General features: G+C 40.2%; 1 protein-coding gene across 6 annotated transcripts in view; it reads left to right on the forward strand.

The window, feature by feature from the left end:
- Positions 1–19,532, forward strand: part of CCDC68 (coiled-coil domain containing 68) — a 55,824-nt gene extending 36,292 nt beyond the window's left edge. For 4 of the 6 annotated variants that reach the window (XM_065533781.2, XM_045377746.3, XM_065533779.2 and 1 more), the window contains exons 9-12: positions 1,942–2,047; positions 3,322–3,405; positions 13,567–13,643; positions 15,998–19,532. In XM_065533781.2, the coding sequence (XP_065389853.1) occupies positions 1,942–2,047; positions 3,322–3,405; positions 13,567–13,643; positions 15,998–16,055 (325 nt within the window). In that variant the 3' untranslated portion in view covers positions 16,056–19,532. The remainder of the gene's footprint in view (positions 1–1,941; positions 2,048–3,321; positions 3,406–13,566; positions 13,644–15,997) is intronic. The other 2 variants (XM_065533780.2, XM_074022190.1) reach the window with 1 other exon arrangement.
- Positions 19,533–21,316: the final 1,784 nt, after the last annotated feature.

A 21,316-nucleotide genomic window follows, 5' to 3' on the forward strand; every position in this document is an offset into this window, starting at 1 on the left:
GTTTGTTATATGGGTATATTGCCTGATGCTGAGGTTTGGGCTACTGTTAAATCTGTCACCTAGGTAGCAAGGCATAGTATTCAGTAGGTAGTTTTTCAACCCTTTCTCCTCCATTCTTTCCACCTCTAGTTGTCCACAGCATCTATTGTTTCCTTCTTTAAGTTTGTGTTTACCCAGTGTTTAGCTCCCACTTATAAGTGGAATTGTGCAGTATTTGATTTTCTTTTTATGCCTTAATTCACTTAGGATGATGACCTTCAGTTGCATCCACGTTGCTGCAAAAGACACAATTTCATTCTTTTTTATGGCTGCAAAGTATTCCAGGGTGTATATGTAACACATTTTCTGTATTGAATCCACTGTTGATAGGCACCTAGGTTGTTTATATGTCTTTGCTCTCATGAATACTGCTGTGATGGACATACGAGTATACGTATCTTTTTGGTAGAATGATTGGGTTTCCTTTGCGTATATACCCAGTAATGGAATTGCTGGGTTGACTGGTAGTTCTGTTTTTACCACTTTGAGAAATGTCCAAACTGCTTTCCAAAGTGGCTGAACTAATTTACATTCCCACGAACCGTGTAAAAGCATTCTCTTTTCTCTGCATCCTGGCCAACATCTGTTATTTTTTTACTTTTTAATAATAGCCATTATGACTGCTATGAGATGGTATCTTATAGTGCTTTAGATGTGCATTTCTCTGAAACAATGTTTTAGTCCATTATATGAAACAAAATGGAAACTGATAACTCCTTTTTTAAATTAGAACATGCTGTATAGTATCTTATGAATTTCCACCATCTTTGTGATACACGTAGAGGCTGAGGCAGGTGGATCACCTGAGGTCAGGAGTTGAAGACCAGCCTGCCAAAATGGTGAAACTCTGTCTCTACTAAAAATACAAAAATTAGCCAGGTGTGGTGGCACATGGTTGTAGTCCCAGCTGTGAGAATCGCTAGAGCCCAGAGGTGGTGGTTGTGGTGAGCCAAGATCACCTCACTACACTCCAGCCTGGGTGACAGAGTAAGACTCTGTCTGAAAAAAAAACAAACCACCACCACCACCACCAACAACAACAAATGAAAAAAGGAAACAGAATTGGGATGACACTGGATAAGAGCAAAGGCCAAGTGACTTCTCTGAGGTCACAATGCTTCTAAGCTTGGTAGTGTTGTCACAATGTATGTGGCTTCATAACTCTAATAATAGTAGCAAGTAGAGAAATAGCCAAAACAGTATAACCAATTCCAGTTACCTGAATGGAGCTTTGGGAAAGTATAAATAATCTAAGTTCAAAATTGACTTTTTTTTACCATAATGGTTGATGTGGACTCAAAAATATTTGCTGGAATTTAATTTCTTCCTTTCTTCTCTTTTTTTTCTCCCTTTCCCTATGGACCAATAGTAGAATTACCAAAAGTAGGAAGCCAAAAAATAAAAAATAAAAAAAGACAATCACAGACAATCTACAACATATGCTAAGCCCAAATCATTAGAAATTGGTTTCTTATAAATATATTAATAGATAAAATCTCCCTTTCTGCTCCCATGTTCTGACTCTGCTATTGCCATGCAATTGTCTGTGAAGTTTGATGGGTGCCAAGTCTGTGGGTGCTCAGACAAGGTAATTTAGCATATAAGTGCTTTATCATACTGAATACAACTTGATTCCACTACCTGCTAGAAGAGTCACAGATGGTCAGAAAGGAACTTTTGACATGAATTGATATTCTCATTCAAGTCAAATCCAAACAAATCAGAGCCCACTTCATAGCTATTTATCTTCAGTGTGTCCTGTGTGGCATAATGGAGCCCTGGGGTCTTACCTACCTGATCCCCAGTAGTAGTGTGGTGTGGAGGAGGGCTAGCAGTAAGGGCAAGCTATGGAACGTGTGAGCCAATCATTTTCTCTTGCTCTTTTTTCCTTTGTATTCCCAGTTGCCAGGATCTTCAGAGGGAGATTTCCATTCTCCAGGAGCAGATCTCTCATCTGCAGTTCGTGATTCACTCCCAACATCAGAACCTGCGCAGTGTCATCCAGAAGGTCAGTTTAATCAACTGTATTTATCTGGTAAACAATATGTTTATGGTGTGGAGCCCAAATATGAGTGGCTTGACTGGACTTTCGAAGCAATGAGATTTCTCTTCCTACTGACATATCCTTTTTTGTTTCTCATGCAATATGGCTCTGTTTCCAATGACCTCTCTTGTTTGTAACACCAACACCTGTAATACTGTCAATGAAGATAGCTTGGAAAATTATATGTAACTATTTTTTAGATGTTTCGGTGATTTTCTAAAAGTATTCTGAGCCAAATAATGTACACTGGTCTTTAGACAATTTCACAGGTCAGGAGATTCAGCCCTTCCTTGAGCATGAAATGATCTATTTATATAACCTCATAATTTATTTAGGAGATGATTTAGGGTACCGGTGTAGCCTGGCCCTTCTTCTCTGGGAGCAGCCTGACAGGTGGCAAAGTAGAGGCAACTGTGGTAGCAGCCAGCTAGATGGTGGAGTGTGTATTTAAAATCTACTTCAAGATATGCATTGATCTGGTTTTGGGGGTCTGTTTTAAAATTTAAAATCAGACTTCTATTCAATTACTTTACTACCAAATAGAAGTCCTCCCAAATAACTCCAGAGCCTTCCTGACACAGATACAGCATTTGTGCTTGCTTGGCTATGACCTCACTAAAAGGCCAGATAATTGAGTAGTGGAATTTGAGAGCCAGGAGGGACTTTGGGCGCACCCCACACCCTCTTTTTATAGAGCAGTTTAATGACAGCTAGTCGTGCCAAAGTTGGTCTTAGAATCCATGTGTCCCCTCTCTTCTTTCACCGCTTTGAATCTCGTCACCCCACCTCCTGACTCCACATTGCCTCTTGGCAAAGCAGGTTCACCTTATTATGCTGCTGCTTGACAAATCTCTACCGCAGGGAGCCTCTGCACACCAGGCAGTGGCCTTGCATCCTGTCCACCAGCAGCTGCATCTGCAGGATGAGAACATCAAGTTGCTGAGACGCAGAAGGGTGGCCAGTGCTGCTTTCATAGGATGCACTCCTGCTGAACTTGGTTTAAACAGGTTATCCAAAGATTAAAGCGAATCACGGCACCAGCTGAGGGCTTTCAGCCCCAGGTGTCAATTTGGCCTGCTACTTTCTGTTGCCTGCTGAGTCTGCTAATGCTGTGGGATTTAATTTTTTTTAAATTTGATGAACATCTTTTGACTTCAGAAATCCATACAATTTCTGACTTAAGTAACTATTTCCTGTGGTCTGACAAGGTTTTTCCTATTGTGTTTTCTAATTATTAGATGGAAGGATTAAAAAATAATTTAAAAGAACAAGACAAAAGAATTGAAAATCTCAAAGAAAAGGTTAACATACTTGAAGCCCAGGTAAGGAGGGAACCTATCTTACATTTTGTTGTGAAGGTGTTAGTGTGCATGTGTGCGTGTGTGTGTGTATCTGTGCATGCAAGGGTATCAGTATCAGTGAGCCTATGTATGAAAGTATGCAATTGTATGCCTGTATAACACTACTAGTATTTCTGTTTGGGAGCGGGCGTGTGAGTGTCTGTGTGATTGTGTGTGCTTTGTCTATGTCTAAGTGTATGTGCATGTGTCTCTGTGTGTATCCAAGTGTCATTTTGTGAGTGTGTCTGTGCATATTCTATGCGTAAGAAATTAGCGCTATGGAAAAAAGGATGGACAATTTAATGATTGTTAAATTATGAAGTGTTTAAAAGATTGTATTATGTTATTAAATTATTAGCATTATTAATGTTAAATATTAAATAAATATTATTAAATTATTATTAAAAGTTCATTCAGATTTTCCAGAATATTCGCTGTAATGGAGAGACAGATGATAACCTCTCTTGATATGGGCTGGAATCAGAGGCTTGCTCAAGTACACTCTTGTGTAAATTTCACTCTAGTCAGATGGCCAGGCTTCCTGTCTCCTGCCTTTGTTAGTACACATAATCCTTTCCTGGCTTGAGATGTCCTCTTTCCTCCTTTCTTCATTCGTATCCATCCTGGCCTCCCAGCTTTGCCTCCAGGATTACCTGCTTCTAGAAGCCTGTTATAATTGTCTTGCTTTTCAGTGTTTTAAAACTGAGCACAATATATCCTAATGTCCTGGGATGAGACATGCTTTTCTTCCCTCCCACTCACTCCCCCTTTCCTCAGGACCCCTGTATTAGTCTGTTCTCAGGCTGCTAATAAAGACATACCCAAGACTGGGTAACTTATAAAGAAAAAGAGGTTTAGTGGACTCACAGTTCCACATGGCTGGGGAGTCTTCACAATCATGGCATGGCGGAAGGTGGAAGCCATGGCTTGCGTAGCAGCAGGCAAGAGAAGTGTCAGTAGGGGAAATGCCAGATGCTTATAAAACCATCAGATCTTGTGAGAACTCACTCACTATCATGAGAACAGCATGGGGGAAACTGCCGCCATGATTCAATGATCTCCACCTGGCCCTGCCCTTGACACGTGAGGATTATTACAATTCAAGGTGAGATTTGGGTGAGGACACAGAGCCAAACCATATCAATCCCTTTGCTGGCACTCAGCTGCCGTCCTCGGCTGGCGATGCCGCTGCCTTGCAGGAAGTGCAGTGAAGTCCCTGCCAAGGTTGGAGTTCCTCTGAAGACCCCACAGCACTTCCACCTCACTCCGTTTCTTGCCGTGTCTCTGCTTCTGTCTCTGTCAAATGGCTCATCACCCACTGCCTGGAGCTGGGGACCTGTTCTCCTCCATCCCTCAGTATTTTGATTTTCTGCTAATTGTCACCTGCCAATGTTAATGTTGCCCAGTCCTGTGGACTGTGGAGATGTTCTGACTTCCCACTGGAGGCCTTATAATCTTTTGGAACTGTTCCTTCCACTACCATGTTCTTTCCGCTTTCCCCAAACAGAAGATAATCCTAATAATAGTTTTTTACATGTTAATTTTTGTAGCCTCATTTTCCATTTCTACCTTCCCAGCAGACAACTGTTCTCTTTTGGTTTTGAGGATAGACCTCACTGAAGCTCACACTCTCCTTAGACTCTCGCCCTCTTCAGGCTGTATGGGACTGATTAACACACTGCTCTCAGCTCTGTGCAGCTAAAAATGCCTTGATTGTGGAATAATTGGCTCAAAACTAGTGTTCACTCAAGTGCCCAGTAATAGCTGGCTAATTTATATCAGCGGACCTTCAGATTATGTGATTCGTGTCACAGTGAAGCCTCCTTGTATGAAATGTTCTCTAAAGACATTTCTTCACAGCCTTTCTTAGTGGCTTTTTGGCAAATGTTACTTGATAAAATATTTTTTCTTATATTATTACATATAGCAATATATTATATATTTCATATATATATATTTTTAAACAGGGTCTCACTCTGTCACTTAGGCTGGAGTGCAGTGGCATGATCTCGGCTCACAGCAACCTCTGCCTCCTAGGTTCAAGCGATTCTCCTACCTCAGCCTCCCGAGTAGCTGGGATTACAGGTGCACACCATGTCACCTGGCTAATTTTTGTATTTTTAGGGGAGATGGGTTTACACCACGTTGGCCAGGCTGGTCTCAAACTCCTGACCTCAAGCGATCTGCCCACCTTGGCCTCCCAAGGTGCTGGGATTACAGACATGAGCCACCATGCCTGGCCTATTTCTTGTATTTTTTATGTAACTAACATTCATTTATTCCATATAAGTTGGGACATAATGGATAAGCAACTAGAACAAGAAAATCACTGATAAAAGTACCATCCCTGAATACTAAATCAGCATAGTTGGGTATATCTATGTTTTGTGGGAATCTATGTGCCTGTTATATACCTGTGTGTACATACTAACTATAGAATATATATGGCACTGCACTGTGCCTATTGAATTTTCGTTTTTAAACTTTCATTCATTTTATTCATTTTTCCACATCACTAATTATGTAATTACTTCTACACTTAATTATTGAGTGGCTACTACGATATAGGCACTAAATTCCGGAAAACAATGTTGAACAAAATAGACATGAGTCCTGCTCCCTGGAACTTACTGGCTAGTGAGTGAATTTCTGGACTAAATTCTTATTGAAACTGTTCCAACAGCAAATCAGCCTATTTTGACTCCAATAGCTTACTGCTTTAATTATTGTACATCTGTAATATGTTTTATGGAGAGGTTGTTTTAGGGTTGGCATCATTCTCAGATCTTTCACTTCATATGGTTCTGGGCTCTGCTCATATCTAATTAAGTGCCCATTCTTGTCACAAAGTCAAGGTGTCAGTGGTACTACTGCTTCTAATTCAATTTTGTGTTCTTTAGTTATGCCTATTTATTTATATTGTTCCCAATGAGGATTTTATCTTCCTAAATAAACTGACAACTTAACCCAGATACTGTACATTATCCAGTTGGCCTGTTGGTTAAACAGTTAGACAAGGAAGATGTATTTGTTTCCATTGTACTCTGTTTGTATATTCCAAAAGTTAGCAAATAATTACTGACTATTCAGCAATTATGCCACAGAAATAGATGTGTGTCCCTCTCCTTTCATGGAAATTTCTTGGTTTGTGGCAGACTCTCTACAGTAATGCGACAGAACCTCTCAGTGTTGTCTTAGATTCTCTGTATGTAGCTCAACCCAAGCCAGTGTTTTCTTTTTTTCTTTTCTTTTCTTTTCTTTTCTTTTCTTTTCTTTTTCTTTTTTTTTTTTTTGAGACAGAGTCTCACTTTGTCACCCAGGCTGGAGTGCAGTGGCATGATCTCATAATCTCGGCTCACTGCAGCCTCCGCCTTCCGGGTTCAAGCAATTCTCCTACCTCACACTCCCAAATAGATGGGATTACAAGTGCCCACCACCACGCCTGACTAATTTTTGTTTTTAGTGGAGACAAGGTTTCACCATGTTGGCCAGGCTGGTCTAGAACTCCTGAATTCAGGTGATCCGCTTGTCTTGGCCTCCCATGGTGCTGGGATTATAGGTGTGAGCCATTGTGCCCAGACTCAAGCCAGTGTTTTCTAACACTTGTATAAAAAAAGGCTTCCAATAATAACAGTATCTGAGGAGTGACTTTATGTTCTCAATATTTATTTTCTTCAATAGGTAAATCTTTCCTTCACAGCAATGGATGTTATTTGCCCATCTGAGCTTTAAAAAGTCCAAGCCATATTTACTTACTCATTCAACAGATTTTTTGTGTGTTTATGGTGTGTCAGGAAATGTTCTAAGTGCTGGGTGTATGGCCATGAATGTGACAGATTGTCCCTGACTTCATCTTACTTATACTTTGAGGAAACAGACAATAAATACATAAACAAGCAAGTTTACAGCTTGCTCAGGAAGGGCCAAGTTCTCTGAGGACGAGTGGAAGAGTGTGGGGAGTCATAGAGCAACAGGGATTAGGGAGGGCATCTCTGAGCATGTGATGTTGGACCAGGTATCCAAATACCTAAATACAGTGACTTTGAGCCATAGTGATTCCATTTATTTTATTTTATTTTTATTTTGTTATATGTTTTTTAGGGACAGGGTCTCACTCTGTTGCCTAGGCTAGAGTGCTGTGGCGTGATCATGACTCACTACAGCCTCAACTTCCCAGGCTCAAGCAATCCTCCCACCTCAGCCTTCTGTGTAGCTGGGAATACAGGCGCACACCACCATGCCTGGCTAATTAAAAAAAAAAAAAAAAAAAAATTGTAGAGACAGAGTTTCACTGTGTTGCCAGAGCTAGTTTCAAACTCCTGGGCTCAAGTGATCCTCCTGCCTTGGCCTCCCAAAGTGCTGGGATTACAAGTGTGAACCACTTCATCTAGCCTCATAGTGAATACATTTCTATCCTATTCCTGGTGAATGGCTTGTTATAAAGCTTTTAAACTAGAATAAAATGTGCAGGAGTACACTGTCTTGCACTGCAAATTTAAGGCCACTGCCCATTTTGGAATTCCTGAAATAACAGAAGGGACTTATTCAGTTTATGAAAAATGATCATCAGAGCTTGAACAACCCTTTAAACACATCGACTTTTTAAACCATAAAGACAGCACCACTTTCTCATTCATGCTAAAATCATTTGTCTCTGTTTAGTCATGCTACATATTTTGTTTTCTTTAATCCTCAAAGCTGCTCCAAGAGAGCTATTATTGACTACATTTTGCAAGTGACAAAACTGAGGGTCTGAGAAGTGAAGCAATTTGTTTAAAATCACTCAGGGAGCAGGTGGCAGAACCTGCATTTGAGTCTGCTTAACTTTGCAGCACATGCCTGCCCATCAATATCTGCCTATCTCTGTATCTGGGTGATATGGTTTGGCTGTGTCTTCACCCAAAGCTCATCTTGAATTGTAGCTCCCATAATTCCCACGTGTTGTGGGAGGGACCTGGTGGGAGATCTTTGAATCCTGGGGATAGTTTCCTCCATACTGTTCTCGTGGTAGTGAATAAGTCTCATGAGATCTGATGGTTGTTTTAAGGAGAAACCCCTTTTGCTTGGTTCTCATTCTTTATTGCCTGCCTCCATGTAAGATGTGTCTTTGCATCTCCTTTCCCTTCTGGCCGTGATTATGAGGCTTCCCCAGCCATGTGGAACTGTGAGTCCATTAAACCTCTTTCCTTTATAAATTACCCAGTCTTGGGTACATCTTTATTAGCAGTGTCAGTACAGGCTAATACACTGGGTGATTAAATGTGTGTGTGTGTGTGTGTGTTGTGTGTGTGTGTGTGCGTATACATGTTTGTGAAATATATATGTGTAGCCAATATATTTTTAAACACATGGTTACAACATTAAGTTTGTGTAATCTTTTACATTGATTTTAGTCATTGTCACAGTTACTATATTAAATATTTTCTATTTTACTTCTAGCTTTCAAGTAATGGAAATACATCCTTTTTTCCTGTGTTGGTCTTTCTATCCTAGCAGTTTTTTTCCCCTCCCTATAGGCAATAACATTGACTCATATAACCCTATCTTTTAAAAAATCTTTAATTCTTCTTAACCAGTTTTAAATATCACCAGAAAATTTCTGCTTAACTCTACCAAAATTATTTACTTTCTTTCTGTTTTTGCATATCTTTCATCATCTTAATTTACAGCTCTGACACTCATCTTATAGTTATTGCATTTCTAGTTTCTTCACTAAGGACCTGCTCCTTAGGAAATGCATTTTCAGAAATTACTGCATTTTCTAAACTTTGAAGATTACCCTACTCTATATAAGCACCATCATCCTTAAAATTTAATTCTGGAGTGTGTTGCTAAAATATTAAGTATGCAAAAAATTATATTCTTTTTGAAAACTATTTCAATAAACTATCCTTAGATGGAACCATAATAATGGCAGGCATATTCTGGCCAGTGATTTGTAGTTTTTAAATAAAACTCATGCATATACTGTCCTAGTTAAAGGAAAAATCAGAAAAGTCTATGAATCAAGACTAAATGCCTAAATCTGGTAGATGAAACAAATCAGCATGGAATTTAAAATAAATTAAAGAGAGTCTAACATAATAACTCTTATGCTTTTATATTATTTGGTACTGAATTGGTTGAGAAACTGGGAGTTTATTCTGGGGAAAACCTAAGTAGCTTATACCTAATTGACCAGTCACAGAATATTTTCATTTCAATGGTGCTTGTCATCAAGAGACTGCATTTCAAATTGCTTTGTCAAGTGTAAAGTACTATAAAGAGGGACTTTTTTCTAGGCACATGCTTGGCCTATAATATGTGCCTGCCCTTGTTTGGAGTGTATAATAGATTTATATTCATTACATGAGGAAATCTTCACCATCAATTGATCAAATCTGAAGTACATTTCCCGGGTGAAACTTAGCTTCACTCTTGAAATTTCACAGTGAAATGATGACTGCATGTGAAGATACTGGCTCCATCTTTGAGTTATTATTCATGATAAATGCTGGGAGCTAAGAAGGGGCATAGTCCAAGGCTGACTCTAAACAATTGACTTACTCCAAACCATCAGGTGGGATTTCAGAAAATACCTTGTAGGCCAGATGCAGTGGCTCTCACCTGTAATCTCAGCACTTTGGGAGGCTGAGGTGGGCGGATCACTTGAAGCCAGGAGTTCAAGAGTAGACTGGCCAACATGGTGAAACCCTGTCTCTACTAAAAAAAAAAAATACAAAAATTGGCCAGGTGTGGTAGCACATGCCTGTAATCCTAGCTACTCGGGAGGCTGAGGCAGGAGAATCTCTTGAACCCAGGAGATGGAGGTGGAGGTTGCAGTGAGCCATTGATGGCTATAATGGGCCATCTGGAGGGGCTATTGCCATCTCACTGGCTGCAGCAGGGAGGTGTGGCAAGGGCTGCATTCTCTTTGGAGCCCACAAGAGCCCCATGCCTGCTGGGCACAGCTGTAGCTGCTTGAACTGTGGCTGCAGACTCAGGAGTCCCTGCACTCCTGGCAGCCCTGGAAGGCCCCCTTTGCCCTTGCAGGCTCTGAAGTGCCTGCTCCCACTGCCTGGCTTCTTCCTGCTGTTGGCACCCTCCCCAGTTTTGGAGCAAAGTTGGGGCCAAGCCTGGGCACTGTCACAGCTCAGCCGGGTATGTACATGTTTGGGTCAGCGCTGACATGCCAACCCCCTTCTGCCTCAACCCCCTCTGGACTTTGGGCACCAATAAGCATGGGAAGGAAGCCAAGGGGGTGCTGAGGGCAGTTTGCTGCTGGCCTGAAGGTGCCCCTTGGCACAAACAGCCTAAGTGCTATGAACCACAGCAGAAGGCAGACAGGCTCCTGGGCAGAAGGGGACAGGTCCCAGTGAGTCCCCACCTCCAGGACAGGGAGGGTCTAAAGGCTGGAGGCCAGGCTGCCAGTCCTATGGACTGGAGTAAGAACTTGTGTTGCCTTTTCGGGGCCCACTCATGGATGCCCATGGAGGAATCAGCACATACTTCCTTCCCCTCGGAGGCCATACAAGCCCCAGGCTTAGCCAGAGCTGGGCAGACATTGGGATGACCAGCTGCAGAGAGGAGCTACACTCCTGGGCCTCCTCTCTGCTGAGACTCAAGCAGATATTGGGACAACCTGCCTGCAGAGAGGAGCCACTCACTCTAGGGCTTCCCCTCTGATGAGAGCCGCACAGACGATAGGGCAGTCAGCTGTAGAGAGGAGCTACCCTCTCTGTTGATAGCTGAACACTTGGGATTACTTGCCTAGCAGAGAGGAGCTACCTTCTCTGCTGGGAGCTGGACACTTGTCAGGACACCCTGGCTGTGGAAAGGAGCTGCCACCTGCAGGTTTCCTCTGAGCTGCTCAATAAACCTCCTCTTTGTCTTGGTCACGCTCCACTTGTCTGTGTACCTCATTCTTCCTGGTTGCTGGACAAGAACTCAGGACCCACTGGATGCCTGGGCTAAAAGAGCTATAACACAAACAGGGCTGAGACATGCCCCTTGCTCTCCATGTTGCTGGCAAAGAGAAGGAAAAAAGAGCTGTGGCCCTTTGGGCAGCCCAGACCTGGGAGCTCCCTGAGCCAGGGTTGTGACTCTCTTTGGGGCCTTGCGGTTCCTGGCATCTCCAAGCTTCTAGATGCCACCGTGTACCCCAGTGCCGGCTGTGGAAGCTGCTTGTGGTGCACCTGGTCTGGCTGCAGCCTCGCAGAGCCAGCACCTATGCCAGTGCCTGGCGCTGTGTGCCCCACTGCAGCAGCCGGCATGTTTGACTGTGCACAGTGGCTGGACCCCACGCTTGCTCAAACACCCCTCACGATTTCACACCTGACTCGCCCTTGATAGGCCTGAGACCTAGGCCAGTAGCGTGCAGCCTGCCAAACTGAGTGGACAAAATGATCCCAACGGACCCAAGTAAAACTTTGGCAAAGGCGCCGCTGGCCTCAAAGGTTTCCGGCCAGAAAAAATTACACCCTGTAACACTGAGATTGCACCACTGCACTCCAGCCTGGGTGACAGAGTGAGACCCTGTCTCAAAAAAAAAAAAAAAAAAAAAAAAAAAAAAAAAGAAAGAAAAGAAAAGAAAAGAAAAAGAAAAAGAAAAAGAAAAATACCTTTTAAACTGTAATTACATGACTCTCTACGTCTGTGTTCCTAGAAAGGGAAGGGAGCTGGTGTGCTGCTGTTCATCACCTGTCATCGTTCCACCCAGCTACCTTTTGGTCCCAGACACTTTTATATGGGTGTGTCCTTTAAAGACCCCTGACCCGACAGTGCAACCCACTGGCAACTCCGCATTGCTCATGATCCTTCACTGTTTTAAGTCTCACTTTCCAGATCTGGGAAGTGAAATTGCTCGCTTGACTATGTTGTAGAGAAAACACTGGCTCTGGACGGGAGGACACAGCTTGGCATTGAGCTCTGCATGAATAGGATGTGGGGCACTGGAAGTCTTTGGAATTCAATTTGTAGTTATAAAAATAGTACTTGAGGCTGAGCACGGTGGCTCACACCTACAATCCCAGCACTTTGGGAGGCTGAGACAGGTGGATCAGTCAAGTCCAAGAGTTTAAGACCAGTGTGAACAACATGGTGAAACCTGTCTCTACCAAAAATACAAAAATTAGCCAGGCATAGTGGCGCTTACCTGTGGTCCCAACTATTCGGAAGACTGAGTGGGAGGCAGGTTGGAGCTCAGGAAGTGGAGGTTGAAGTGAGCTGAGATAGTGCCACTGTATCCAGCCTGGGTGACGGAGCCAGATGGTGCCTAAAAACAAATAAAAAAAGGCACTTGGACTAGAAAATCATAACCAACTGCCTTTACGTCTTAAAATCTGTGCCAGGCACTAGTTGAGCACTTGACATATTTTTTATCTCATTTCAAATCTGTGAAGAAGGTGTTATTATTATTATATCTGTAATACAGTTGAGGAAATTAGGCACAGAGAGGTTAAGTAACCTAAATGAGGTCACATAACCAGTGAGTGACCGTGCTAGGATTTGTGCGTGAGAACTTGTGCTCTAACCATTACTCCTGTTCTTAGCTGTTGCATGAACTCCCAGAATTATGAGAGTGATTCCAGATGTAAAATATTATGTTCATACGACACTTGTTTCTTCCAACAATTTACACAAAGTAGGCAGTACGTGTATCATTTACCGCTAGTATAGATATGAAGAAACTAAGGCTTCATAAGAAAATTGAGGCTATAGAGGCCATGAACTTACATTAATAGTAAAGAGCAGATGGGACCTATTTTCATGGGGTTTATAATCAAGAGATTGCAAAAGGAAGACGAACATGTGATCGATATTATGGGTATCTTTAACAAGGTTCCCTAAAAGTTCTTTTCATTTGTCTGTATTTTTAAAACTCAGTAAAATAAAATATAGATCCTTCAGCTGTTGAATTTCAGATGCTAAATCAGAATACTATATTTTAGTCACTTTGTAAATTATACATTTTCAGGGAGTATCTGCATCTTCAGAGATAATATTTAGTGACTTTCAGCTGTCTATTTTCTTTGTTCTATAGTATAACTGCAATAACAAACTTACTGCCAAGGAGTGAGGCAGGTGTTGGGTTGAATAGAAGCATTCAGGGTGTAGCTAATAAATGTGTTAGTTACTTGATGTCTGCATTTTTTTCAATTTTAGAATAAAGAACTAAAATCCCAGGTAGCGCTTTCATCTGAAACTCCTAGGACAAAGGTATCTAAGGCTGTCTCTACAAGGTAAGGTCTTTGTCTTCTTCCACCCCGTCTTCACAACCTATATTGAACATGTTTGACATTCAACCCACTGAAGAAAGATTCCAGTATGTCACTACTTATGTAATCATTTGTTTACTGTCTGTCCCTCAGTTTCTGTTCAGAACTGTGTTAATCTTATTCATCATTTAATCCTCAAAGCCTAACGCAGAAATACTAAATAAATTAATGAACAAATTTAGATATCTCTTTTTTCTTCTTTGCCCCAAAACAAGCCCAATCTCAACTCCAACACCTAGACATTATAGATCATCTCCTTTATTGTCTTTCCTCTTCTGTTGCTCTATTTTTATGCCATTGATGGACATTTTAATCTTTAATTGTTGGCATTTATTGAAACTGCTATGTTGTCAACTGTAATAAATTATTAATATAAATATCACCAGGGCAAGAATAGTTCTTTTTAATTTCCTGCATTGCTAAGGACAAGGTTCTTCAACAACTATCTAATAATGAATGATTTCAAGTGATGATGACAACCTGTTAAAGAAATTGAAATGATGGTTGAAACCAACTAAGTCATTTTTTTAAGTTAAATTTTTGTTGTGGTTGTTGGCAGAATCAGAATCTGGGCTCAAATCTCATTTCCACAAACCCCATGAAATTATCATTTAAAAGAAAACATAGTTTCTAATTACATGTATCATTTAAAAAGTGATTAAAAACTTCCTCTTCTAGCAACTTTTGAATTTCCCAAGCTAGTCTCTCTTGGGAAGAATCTCATTTTCTAAAACTCTCTTCAGCCCAGTGCCAGAGGTGGAAAAAATCAGACCCACTGTGATTAGCATCAGTCTAGGAATGCAGGAAGATTCTTCTCTCTCTTTAAAACTGTCTGAAACAGTATTTCATTTTGCTAATGATGTACGTAATTAGAGACTAGAAATGAAACTATTAGGATTCAAGTCCTCTAAAATCTTTTGGCCTACAGATGCTTGTTATAAGCTTTTTGGCCACTAGCCCTGCAACTTCTAGGAAAGAAAAGAAATGGAGCCCCAGAGGTTTCCCAGGAGGAGATGAAATGCCTACATTTCAGAAACAGGGAGAGTGGAGTCACTTCAGTTGGGGAAGATGTGAAAGGTTTGGACTAGGAGAGCAAGCGTGACATTCCAAGGGAAGGAAGGATGGCTAATATTTTGCTGCCTTCCATCTGTACCATTCCCATTGGAGTGGTGAAGCACTATGGCCAATCATAGCTGCTTGGACCTGGAGGTAATGGGGCCAGAATGGAGCAGATAAAGAAACAGCTGGTTATCTTCATATGGTAACTACTCTAGTATTGAATGCTGGCACTCTGGCTGGTATATAGGGGTCATGTTGTAGAGAATGACTTCTTTTGCCAACTCTTTAGCTACAGCTATTAATTAGCATTTAACTAATTAATAGTTAAAGGTTTACTGTTCTTTTTCTTCTCCCTGTGACTTGGGAAAGGCCAAATGGGGGAAATTTCCTAACTGCAGTGGTGAAACGAGACTGAATGGCCCCTTTGTTCTGTGATTTTTGATAGAAATTCTTGTGTCAATGATATAAAGCAGCAGTCTCCGACCTTTTAGGCACCAGGGCCCAGTTTCATGGAAGACAGTTTTTCCATGGACCAGGGTGGAGAGGATGGTTTTGGGGTGCCTCCAGTGCATTACATTGATTTCTATTTTTATTACATTGTAATATATAATAAAATAATTATAAACTCACTGTAATGTAGAATCAGTGGGAGCCCTGAGCTTGTTTTCCTGCAACTGGCTGGTCCTATCCGGGGGTGAGACAGATATTCAGGCATTAGATTCTCATAAGAAGTGTGCAACCTAGATCCATCACATGCACAGTTCACAATGGGGTTCGCGCACCTATGAGACTCTAATGCCATTGCTGATCTGACAGGAGGTGAGCTCAGGAGGTAATGTGAGCGATAGGGAGTGGCTGTAAATACAGATGAAGCTTTGCTCTCTTGCCCACTACTCACTTCCTGCTGTGTAGTCCCATGCCTAACAGGCCATAGAGTGGTACCAGTCCCTGGCCCAGGGGCTGGGCACCCCTGATATAAAGGCAGGACCCACATTTGCAGAATAAAATATGGCCCATTGGTTGCTTGAAAAATGTAAGTGGTAGTTTGGTTTTGTAAATCTGGCTTTACAAATATACAATGGAATTAACTCTAGAGAGAGATTTGAGTATAAAGATAACTGTTAAGACTGAAATTAGAAAATTATGTACACATAAAACTTATAGACAAATAGTATTGTGGTAGTTGAGTATGGTGGTCCAGCCATGATCACTAGAGTTTAACATTCTGCATTTTGATCATCATGTTGTCTTTTCTACAGTGAATTGAAGACCGAAGGTGTTTCCCCTTATTTAATGTTGATTAGGTTACGGAAATGAACTGGCTGGCTGAAGATCTGATTTAGAAAGACTGCGTGAGTCTTATTTATTCTCTGAAACACAGCACAAATTTCATGTTAAAATGGCACAATGCCATTATTTAAATGGAACTTATTATATACCAATGGCTTTGCAAGAAGATGACATTTCAGAAAATCAAACAAATATATATTTAACGGATGGACTCTTCAAAACTTACCAAGTAGGTGAAGAAACCAGGTGCCTTCCCGTGATGGAAGACGGATTCTGCTTTAAATTAAAAAAACACAAATCTGAATCTTGTTTTCAGATTTTTTTCTACGGGGACTGTTTTAAGGTTATCAACTCTGACTTTTTTGATAGTGGTTTTTAAGAGTATAAATAGAAGGGAGAGTATATATGTATGAATGAACATACATTTCCTGCATATATATGTATGAAGGGCATATATATGTATGAATGAGCATACATATTTGAAAACTGACTTTTGGATGATAAGAAAAATCTTACAGTGACATGAGTTCATCTCCTGATCCATTGTTTCTTGGAGAATTATACTCAACTGAATTACGGACAGGAGAAAGAGTGGATTTCTTTTAGCTAATTCCCCAACCCATATGCCCCTCTGAAGTTGAGAGTCATGGCTGCCTCACCACACATCAGAGAATGACTGTTCTTCGGTAGTTCTGGGATTAAAAATTGGTTTCTAGAGGTAACCTGTACACATAAACACACAGGGATGCACATGGCGTCCTCTACCTTTGTGACTAACTTTCTTCTTGATATTTATTAATAGTATCTAAATAAAGTATGGGGGGGTAGAAAAATAATGCTGTTAGCCCATACTTCCATGAAAACATTTATTATAGGCTCAAAGGAATAATGACTGCTGTCTGCAGCCAGAAAGAATCTGAATTCATGAATTGGAATGATAGATCTCGTGTTTTTGTGAAAGTTTGCTTAAATTCTGATACATGCCTTCTTTGTAGGTGGAGTTTGTGATTGCAGTGAATAGACCAAATCTGACTTGCAGAAATGCAGACACACAGTCGGGAAAGAACAAACTTCAATTAAATGTATAATGAGAGACCTTGGTCCCCCTAAAGGATGAATTTCCTTTAGGCCTTTGATCTTCCCCTCTAGTGTGTAACTTTAAATATTTGCTCAGGAAAGATGCTGACGCTTTCATAGTGGAATGTGAAATATCAGTATTGTCTATAAAGTATTTGAAGATATATAAAAATGAGATGATATAATGTATTTATAAATTTATCCAAGTACTGTAATCCTTGAATTGTTGTGTAACTGTATGTGAGTTTTATGCTTCATGGTATCTTTGAAAACATTTTTATTGCTTGCTTATTTTGAAGGTATATTTATCTGTTAACATTTAGGGCATAGTTACCCTATGCCAGGAACAAGACTAAGCACTTTACTTGCATTAATTCCTTTTATCTTCCCCAAAACCCTCAGAAGCAGATCATATCATTTCTGTTTTACAGAGGAAGATACTGAGAGTGGTTGAGTAATTTGCCCACCTGCTAACTGTGAAGCAAAAATTTGAGCCTTTTGACTTGGCTATTGATATTCATTCTACTTGCTCACATGGTGGTCTAAGAAATTTCCCAGCTATAGAAATCTCTCTGTTTTTGCCACTTTAATCAACACATAGCTTCCTGGATGTCTGCCTGTGTTATTTTGTGGATGACAGTAAGAAATAACAAATACTGATAAAATCAATATTTTGCCGAAATGAGTTGATCTTTCACCAGTTGGACTACCATTGTGAGAACTCAGTTGAGATAAACTTCCCTGCTAAAAATCTGTTTATCATACATTTATTATTTATGACTTTATGTCACATTGAAGAATTTCTTCGTGATACATTTTCAGGCACACTTGTAGGAAAATTAGGACCATGAATCCTGCTTTAAATATTTGCAGTGTAGTAAGAGAATCCGTCTTTTACTAGGAGACCAGATTCCTTTAATACCTCATTCATCGTGCTGGATTGTAATAAATTTCAGATTTTGGAATGGGCTTATTTAACTGACCTAACAATCTTGATGATCTTAGAATAAGAAAAACTTATTCTAAGGTCAAAAGTGGAAAGACACTGCTGGTTTTTATTTTGATTTCACGATACTCATTTTTGAACATGGAAATACAGTGGTGAAACCACCTATGCAAAAATGATAACAGTGAGAAAAGTACGACAGTGAAAGAGATCTGACCTAACTATCTATCTTGCCTCCAAACTGCCCTTGGTCATTCCTGAGTGTGGGCCAAGCTAACTTTGGGAGAAATTTACTTTATAGGTTAAATTATAGTAGCCCTTCCCAAAACTAAATGATTCTCCTGCCTCAGCCTCCCAAGTAGCTGGGATTACAGGCACTCACTACCATGCCCAGGTAATTTTTGTATTGTTAGTAGAGATGGGGTTTTGCCATATTGGCCAGGTTGGTCTCGAACTCCTGGCCTCAGGTGATCCAACTGCCTTGGCCTCCCAAAGTGCTGGAATCACAGGCATGAGCCACCACACCCAGTCCGCTTCTGCACTTCTGATGACCAGATGGCCCCACCTGGACAAGCAACTCCTCTGTGGCTCCCACCCAAAAGCGGACTTAGCGCAGGAGGACCATTTTCCGCACTCCTATGATTGCGTCCCTGACTAGTCAGCATTTCCCATTCCCCCAAGCCCCCTGCCCACCAAACTGTACTTGAAAAACCCTAGCCTCTGAGTTTTCAGGGAGGCTGATTTGAGCCAGCTTTAGGTGCATTGAACTCTTTCTCTATTGCAACCCCCCTGCCATGATAAATTAGCTCTGTGTAGCCAGAGGGCAAGATAAACACACTGGGCAGTTACAGTGGAACATACTACAGATGAGACCTGTTCATGACATCTTCAGGCTCACTCTGGAAATCTTTGGATTTCCTGAGAATAAATAAGCCATTTCAGAGACCCCCAAAAGTCCGAATTCTTCAAATATAAATGTGTCTTTATAATACCATCAGCCTCATCATTTATGTGTCACATATGGATTGTTTCCTATATCCACTATCATAAAATTATCATTTGAAATGTTTTTTTTTTTTTTTGAAAAAAAAAAAGACACTTCTCAGTGAGAAAGCAAGATTACAAGGGGGAATAATATTTATTCAGCTAAAAGAGTACTCCAGAGGAAATACGGGAAAACAAACACTAGTTCAGTTTTATTCTAAATAAATGTACTTCTAATTGTACTCTTGAATTTATTGGATAGCAAGGTCTGAGGTGGTTCTGAAATTCATACATGAAGTCAGGAAAAGAAAAGAAACTTAATTCTACCATGATTACATATGTCCTTACAAATTATCTTTATGAAATGTTTAAACAATTGCTGTAGTATATCTTTCAAATAATTGCTTATAATATGCCTTACCATAAAGAAAATTGATGCTACATTGTGGAATTATTTGGTTTTATTTCTTTTTATATTAAAATTATGCATAAATAAATTAAGTAGTGTTTTGGGTTTTGTGGTGTTTTTTGTTTTCTGGGTTTTTTTTTGTTGTTGTTGCTGTTGCTGTTATTGTTGTTGTTTTGAGACGGAGTTTTGCTCTCGTTGACCAGTCTGGAGTGCAAAGGTGCAATCTCGGCTCACTGCAACCTCCACCACCTAGGTTTAAGATATTCTTCTGCCTCAGCTTCCCAAGTTGCTGGGATTACAGATGCCCGCTAACCATGCCCAGCTAATGTTTTTGTATTTTTAGTAGAGATGGGGTTTTGCCATGTTGGCCAGGCTGGTCTCGAACTCCTGACCTCAGGTGATACACCCGCCTCAGCCTCCCAAAGTGCTGGGATTACAGGCGTGAGCCCCTGGCGCCAGACCAGTAGTTTTTATCTGATTGTTTATGACAATATTATCCATAGTGTATGTATTGTTTTGGTCAGTCAACAGATTTTTTTTCTGCTGCTTTTCCTTGGATTCAAATTGACAATAAAATAAATCTGCTAAGCTTTTACTCTAAATTTGTAAAAAGAGTTATAAAATTAAGAGGAACACAGACACACACACACAGCTTCTCAAATTCATTCATGTTTCTTTACTTTGAACATCTCTACCTCTCTTCTGACCTGCAAATAAATACAGAATCCTTGTCAATATCCAAGTAGTTACTCTATCTACCCAGAACTGAAAAGTCCCCCAACTAATATTGCAATCATTATAACTTCCTTCTTGTCTCCCTTCCTTCCTATTTTTTGGTGGAAAATATTAAGGAGGCAATAAAGATTTAGGTAATAATATTAATGGATTTATTATTAAAGTATATACTACCCCATGACATGCTATCCCAAAACATGGCACCGTGGCATTTGAGAAAACAGCAGAAGCAGGAAGGCAACCCTTACTTTCTGTCCTTCTCCCTTGAAGCAGGTCATAAAATCTAGCACGAGTTTATTTTTTAAACTTTCCCCTATATGACCCTCATTCAAGAGGTGTCCTCCTTATACCCACAGGAAAGGAATATCCCTATCTGGGAAGACACAGGGATACAGAACCAACAGGGCTTGCTAATTTCCCCCAACTTTGTTAACATTAGCTCATACTCTTTTTCTCCAATATACTTCTTCACAACTATCCACATATTCATCGAAACTAGCATTAAAAAATACACAGCTTTACCTATCTCTTCAGGTCTTAATGTTCTTATAAAGGCTCCTATGCTACATACAACTTATATTAAAGAAATGTGTATATTAGTCTTTTATTAATCTATCTTTTATTATAGGGGCTTCAGCCATGAACCTAAGATGGGAAAGAAATATATTTCTTTTCCCCTGCACACAAAAAGGTGTTTAAAGTTGTGGTAGAATTATGGAAAATTTGGATTTATCCTAGGCATGTAAGGTTGGTTTATCATTAGAAAATCAACTAATGTAATTCACCATATACACATAATAAAGGGAGAGTAATTATATGATAATTTTAGTACATGAAAAAATCACTTTACAAAATTCAGCACCTTTTCATGATAAAAACATTAAGCAAACTGGGAATCATAGAAAACTTCATCATTTCTGATAACGAGCATTTATGAAAAGCTTTCAGTTAATATAATTAATGGTGAAAGACTAATGCTTTCCCTACTGATAGTGGAAAAAAGGCAAGGATGCCTGCTTTTTTTACCACTTATCTTAAACATTGTACTGCAGGTCCTAGTCATTGGAATATGGCAAGAAAAAGAAAAGAAATAAAATGAAAAGAAAAAAGAAATAAAATGAAAAGAAAATAGAAAGG

The sequence above is a fragment of the Macaca fascicularis genome, chromosome 18 (genome assembly GCF_037993035.2).
Source record: "Macaca fascicularis isolate 582-1 chromosome 18, T2T-MFA8v1.1".
NCBI lineage: Eukaryota > Metazoa > Chordata > Mammalia > Primates > Cercopithecidae > Macaca > Macaca fascicularis.